The sequence below is a fragment of the Sander vitreus genome, chromosome 24 (assembly GCF_031162955.1).
Source record: "Sander vitreus isolate 19-12246 chromosome 24, sanVit1, whole genome shotgun sequence".
In the NCBI taxonomy this organism is placed as follows: Eukaryota; Metazoa; Chordata; class Actinopteri; order Perciformes; family Percidae; genus Sander; species Sander vitreus.
The window spans coordinates 2,707,741-2,714,250 of NC_135878.1; the positions used below are offsets into that span (position 1 = coordinate 2,707,741).

Sequence of the window (6,510 nt, forward strand, 5' to 3'; positions counted from 1 at the left end):
GTTAAAATGGAAATATAAGCACAGAACTGTTCAAATCATAATTATACCATGTGTGTTACAACCCTTTTTAATGGAGCAGGGCCGATACTTGCGGCATTGAAAAATCAATTGTTATGAAAGGCTTATAACCATAATACAAATGTTGCACACAACATCCCTTCATTAGGAGACTATGTGACCATACTTTTAGTTAAATTAGATCACCAATGGGTGGAATGTGACTCGGTACATTTGAATTACCGGTACTGAACGTACGAACTTTAGATACTTGTACTGTACTGTCCTTGTACAGGACGAGTATTCCATGCTACTTAATATATATTAATAATATATAACACTCACGGGGTCCATATTCTGCATCCCTGCATTGTGAGTACTTTTACTTTTGATACTTAGACGAGTACATTTAGCTAACTAACAGCATCGTTTGCCTTTACTGACAATTTACTTGAATCCAATCCGTTACTATGGGCAGGCATTACTGAGGAGCACAGATCTACATCATCGATTGGCTGCATCTGTGCTCTGCTGAAATGCCTTGCTCTTGTACCACATGGCACGCACTACAGACTATGGGCACGCATGAGAGTCAGATGTGTTATGAAGAAAAAGATTAACTACTTAGCCATATCTTAGATTCATATTGCTAGTGCTCTGTAAGAGAAATATATAACTAAAAATGTCACAGTTACAAGCGAGGTTCTTCACAGAGGACAAAAGGTGAGCTCTTATTCCCTTAACGAGACAAGAAAACTAAAAGGACAGGAATGGCTAGCGGGCTGGCTAACAAGCTGTAACTTACAGTAAACAGTACCGTTACGACATTACTGTGAGACACTACCCTGCCTTTACCCAGGCATGTGTACTGTACATTTAGGCTTCGCCTCTTTTAATATTAACCTCAAATAGTTCGTAACGTTAGCTGGTTTTAGCTTGTTGATTTAGCTAGCTAGTGCTAACAATCCCAAGATATGACTGACTGCTGTCCTCATTTGCATCTATGTTATACAGAAACTTACATGACCAACTAATCCGTTTAATATTAAATGTATGTGTGTATTTGATGGCTGTAACCTACGGTACAAACTGAGAAAGTCTCTTTCTTTATAGGTATATTGTAGATGATGTCCCATTCTCCATCCCTGCTGGCTCTGAAGTGCAGGACCTCAGTAATGTCATCAACAAGCTGCTGGAGGCCAACAATGGTAAAACACACACACACTTGACTTTATACATTAACAAGTATGTTTGACTATTTCTGGCACACAGTTCCCCGGCAGAGTTTTGCAATTAAAGCCAGCACTTAATACTAGTGCACATTTAGAAGAGTTATTACTTAACACAGTGTTAACTTTTTATTACGTATATATTGTCTTTTCTATGTTTATACTGATCTTAATTTATATCAAATGGTTGACAAAATCTCAGTACTTAATCAAAAATACTTGTTCTTTTTGTTTCCACAGCATCTCACAGCAAAGTGGAGTTTGACTTCCTGGTCAGGGGCCAGTTCCTGCGAACGTCGCTGTCCATCCACATGGACACAGAAGGCATATCAACGGTATGACCGGCCTCGCTGCTTAAACCTGAGTGGATATGCTGTGTGCCTGTTACATTAGCGGCACTGTAGACTGTATCAACAATGTTTTATTTCCTGGATTGTTCAGGTGCCGCCGGAAATTTTGTCTGATGTCCCTAATTTCCGGCCAGATGTCCGTTACCTTCCTCTTTCTTTGTGTTGGCATTTTAAACTCAGGTGGATTTCTGAGGACTATGGTTAACTGCTCCTCAGATCTCTGCAGGGTAAATCCAGACAGCTAGCTGGACTATCTGTCCAATCTGAGTTTTCTGTTGCACGACTAAAACAACCTTTGAACGTACACATGTTCCACCAAAACAAGTTCCTTCCTGAGGCTATTTTGCAGAGCCACCGTCAATGTTGTCCGGGGCTTAGTGCCACCCAAGACGATTGTGATTGGTTTAGAGAAATGCCAATAAACCAGAGCGCATTTTTCTCCCATCCTGCAATGCTATGTGGACTGGCCTGACCTTCCTTTGCAGCGCTGTGGAGGAAGGTCTGGCAATGTGAGACTTGTGGCACTGAATCCTTCCAGTGACTGACAGTTGCATGCAAGCAGTGTCCTGTTTTTTTCTTGCTAAGATTTAATATTTATTTTTCATGTGAAAGCAAGGACTTCTACTATGTTTTCTTATGACATGAGAACGATTGATTTAGTGGGTTTTAATTGTCGTGGAGCACATCCTTTGATATTTATGCATCGGTGTGTTTGTGTGGGTTTCAGGAAGAAGTGGTGGAGATAGAGTATGTAGAGCGGATCACAGCCCCAGAGCCCGAGGAGTGCATGATGCACGATGACTGGATTAGCTCCGTAGATGCAGATGCTGAGTGGTAAGATGATAGATGTCAAAGGGGGGGACATTTTCCCCACTTTTCATTGCATTTACATTTCCTTGTGTCCTTTTTGGTCACAGTAGTACATTATGTAACTGGTTGCTTCAAAACATCCAAGAAATTGTATGTTTTTAATCAGCATTACACTGACATCACGCAACACAAGTTTGGTTTCCCAAGCAATACTCTTTGTTGTTTTTGTGAATGTTACTTTACGTATTTAGTTTTCTTCAAATAGTTATAATAGAACAAGGTGAATATAATAGTAATGAAACATTAGAATAAATAGATGAATACATTTAAAAAAAAAAAATGGAAGAGACAGACATTCCAGACATTTGCAAGAAATGTCTTAGTTGTTAAACATTTAAGATTCTCAGGACATCTATTGAGGTGGTACATACTATTGTACACATCTACCATTAATACTATTCTACAGAGCAATTTTGTAGTTATGTTTTTTTGCGAGGTGTTGATTTAACAGTGTGGTCATTTTGGAGAATGTATTTTGTGGTGCCATTGAGTTGTATGATGTTATACTGACAGTGAAAGGTGTTTCTATTGTTTTAATCAGAGCGGGTAGGCTAAATGATAGAAAACCCTCTCTGTATAATGCAGTACAGTTGAACAGCAGCAGAAACGGCAGCCTCCAAAATGATCATACGCAACTGCAACTGCGACATGCACTGAGTAACCCCTCCCACATCCCACCATCTTTGGTACTTCTGCACTAATATTTCTTGTTATGTGGATATTTATCTGCAACAAGTCAACATCACATATATTATCGTTTTGCAGGATCCTAACAGGGTCATATGACAAGACAGCCAGGATCTGGTCCGTGGAGGGCAAGGCGGTGATGACGGTGGCCGGACACACGGATGTGGTGAAAGATGTAGCCTGGGTCAAAAGAGGTGAGCAGGACAGAGTGGCAGACATTTACTCTGCTAGTAATAATGGCAGCCTTTCTCAAAACATCTGTGTCAACGTTTCTGTGCAGACGGTCTGACCTCTCTGCTTCTGACGGCCTCTCTGGACCAAACCCTCCTGCTATGGGAGTGGAACTCTGAGAGGAACAAGTTGAAAGCCAGACACTGCTGTCGGGGACACACGGGGAGCGTTGATGCTGTTGCAACAGACCCCACTGGCTCAAAGGTAAAGAGGGATGGATAGGGGTTAAGAAGGAGTAGCATTGAGTTGGAGCGGTAGAGAAAAACGAGGATGGAGGATGACGAGGGACGAATCTAAGGGGTTTCACTGTTGTTATATGTCAGTCAAAGCATTTGTGTTGCTCCCATACAGTTCTGCAGTGGCTCCTGGGACAAAATGTTGAAGATTTGGTCAGCAGGTAGGTTGCCAGAATGACTGATTGCATGTTAAGTATTACTGAATGAGACGCAAATCTTTAACATGCTACACCCGTTTTTCCTGTCAGTGCCCACAGACGAGGCAGACGAGGTTGAAGAACCTGCTGACAGGCCGAGGAAGAAACAGAAGACTCAACAGCTAGGCCTCACCAGGGTGAGTGGCCCAAGAGAGCTATATCAGCATGGCTAACCCGGTTATAGAAAAAAACGGATATATTAGTCAAAGTTAACATGTTGAATTATGAAGGAATAACAACAAAATCAGGTTTGTCCCACTGACGCAGACTCCCCTGATGACCTTATCTGGACACAACGAGGCGGTGTCCTCTGTCCTGTGGTGCGACAGCGAGGAAGTTTGCAGTGCATCATGGGACCACACCATCCGCGTGTGGGACGTTGAGACGGGAGGAATGAAGACTGCGCTGGTGAGAAAAAAACACTGACAAGCAGAAACTGGGCCAGAAACCGAACTGATTCAGACAGGTGGTTTACGTGCTTTACTTGACGAGTTTGTAAGTGCAGCCTGAGAGGAAAACTGCAGGCACTATTTCAAGTTTTTCACATCTAGACGTTTTGTTTATCTATATTTTTTACAGTCCATATATACTAATAATATTTGAACATCAAGCATAAGGCAGTAAAGCACACTGCTCTTTGCAAATGCAATCCTTTCAAGCTTAAACAACACTGAAATATTGTAGATTAGTGAAATTGTTAGAAAAATTGACGGTATATTTTGGTCATTTGCTGATGTTTTATTTCTTCCACAGACGGGCAGTAAAGTATTTAACTGTATTTCCTACTCACCTCTGTGTCGACGGCTGGCCTCGGGCAGCACAGACAGACACATTAGACTGTGGGACCCTCGCACCAAAGGTACCGCTGTACCCAAAATACCATTCGCATCTTAATGTCAGAGATTATTTAGTCTGCGTCTCCTAAAAATACCCACATCAACATTGTTTTATTTCCAGTCTCTGCGAGCACTTCTCTCTTCCCCGTTCTAAGCGCGTCCTCTCCTTTCCCCCACAGACGGGTCGCTGGTGCTGTTGTCTCTGACCTCCCACACGGGCTGGGTCACTGCTGTGAAGTGGGCGCCGTCACATGAGCACCAGTTGGTCTCCGGTTCCCTTGACAACCTGGTCAAACTGTGGGACACCAGAAGGTTTGTGAAGCACGTAGTTCATAGTGTATACTTTTACATAAGTAAAAAGTAGTTACATTAGTAAAATCTGTGTTCCAATCAGAAATCTGCAACATATTCCCATTAGGACTTAAAGGATGTTCTATAGTTTTGTCATTGTCAACAAATCGACTTTATTTAGTCCATCTTTCAATACTTTCTGACTTCCCTGACTGGCTGATAAATCAATCAATAACCCTAAGTAAATGGTATTATTTAAATGGTATGGCACAGATGGTTACCATGTTATTTATGTATGTATTTATTTATGTACAGAACATAATACACCTACTTGGTCAGGGTCCTGCATGGCAGACATTTGATTAGACTTAATTTTATTTTCAGTAGCTAATCAGAGCATAAGCTGGATCATGAGCCATACTGTTTGAGCATGAGGGGTTACTTGTGCAGACATGTAGAGCACTGCAGGACATCATGTTAATTCCACACATCTGATAGTAAACTGCTTTCTGTCTGAAACGAGCTTCCTGTCTTTGTCAGAATAAAATACAGTGTCAGTTTATAAAATGTTTCTTCAGCCTACACCCACTGCATCTCAACACTAATCTCTTTTGTTGGTACTGTATTTTGGTATACATTTGTCCTTTTTTGTGGGTCTTTTGTTTTCCTTACTCTTTGTGTAATAAACCTGTGTTGGCATTTCATGAATGAAGTTAACACACAAATGTTGCTTTCATATCTCCCAGCTGTAAGGCTCCTCTGTATGACCTAGCGGCCCACGAGGACAAAGTGTTTTGTGTGGACTGGACAGAAAGCGGGGTAATACTGTTTTCCACGAATATAACCCCAAAGCAAAGAATATTCAGATGGATAAATAAAACAAAATATGACTGATATACTGAAGAACAAAGACGCAGTTCTACACAAACACACTTAATACATAAAATCAATGTGTAACTTGCTGTTTCCTTTTATGTTTCTTTTCAGCTGATGTTGAGTGGGGGTGCAGATAACAAGCTGTACACCTACAGATACTCAGCCTGCCAGACAGATGCGGGGGCATAGGTCAACAGCCAGCATGGACTCCAGAGATCCACCACATCCATCCCCGCAGACAATAAGGACCGCATGTTGGACATTATCAGTGTAGTTACAGGCAGACGAAAGCAGCAGTGAATGAGAATTTTGTATAGTACAAAACTTTGCTTGCTATCCTGGTTATTTTTACCCCTCAATTTTTACACATTTTCTTATGGATTGTCTGTTTTCCTGTTACCCAAGAAAACTATAAATTAATTTTGTCTCCTGAAATGTCTCTTCTATTTAATGTTTTATTCATTTGACAGTATATTTGTGATATTTTGATGGTGACAGTTAGTGGAAGACACAAACACACAAGTTATATGATGAAAAATACCAGAAAAGGTTCCACATACAAATCTTCCCTGTTTTCTAGAGAGAAAACGGCAACACACTGAATTTAAGGGTGAGATTTCAACTGGTGATTGGTTTTAAGGCCATGTGTAATGTGTGTTATTAGCTGTGAGCAGCTCCTCATTTTAATAGACGATCATCGGTGTGGCCTG

At 41.2% G+C, this 6,510-nt stretch overlaps 1 protein-coding gene across 1 annotated transcript; it reads left to right on the forward strand.

Annotated features, from left to right (window-relative positions):
• Nucleotides 1-537: 537 nt before the first annotated feature.
• On the forward strand, nucleotides 538-6,235 carry wdr12 (WD repeat domain 12). The gene is made up of 13 exons (XM_078243996.1): nucleotides 538-720; nucleotides 1,111-1,205; nucleotides 1,467-1,561; nucleotides 2,304-2,410; nucleotides 3,212-3,327; nucleotides 3,414-3,568; nucleotides 3,716-3,761; nucleotides 3,849-3,934; nucleotides 4,065-4,205; nucleotides 4,551-4,656; nucleotides 4,813-4,945; nucleotides 5,671-5,743; nucleotides 5,912-6,235. The coding sequence occupies exons 1-13, from the start codon at nucleotides 680-682 to the stop codon at nucleotides 5,987-5,989; spliced, it is 1,272 nt and encodes a 423-aa protein (XP_078100122.1). The 5' UTR covers nucleotides 538-679; the 3' UTR covers nucleotides 5,990-6,235.
• Nucleotides 6,236-6,510: the final 275 nt, after the last annotated feature.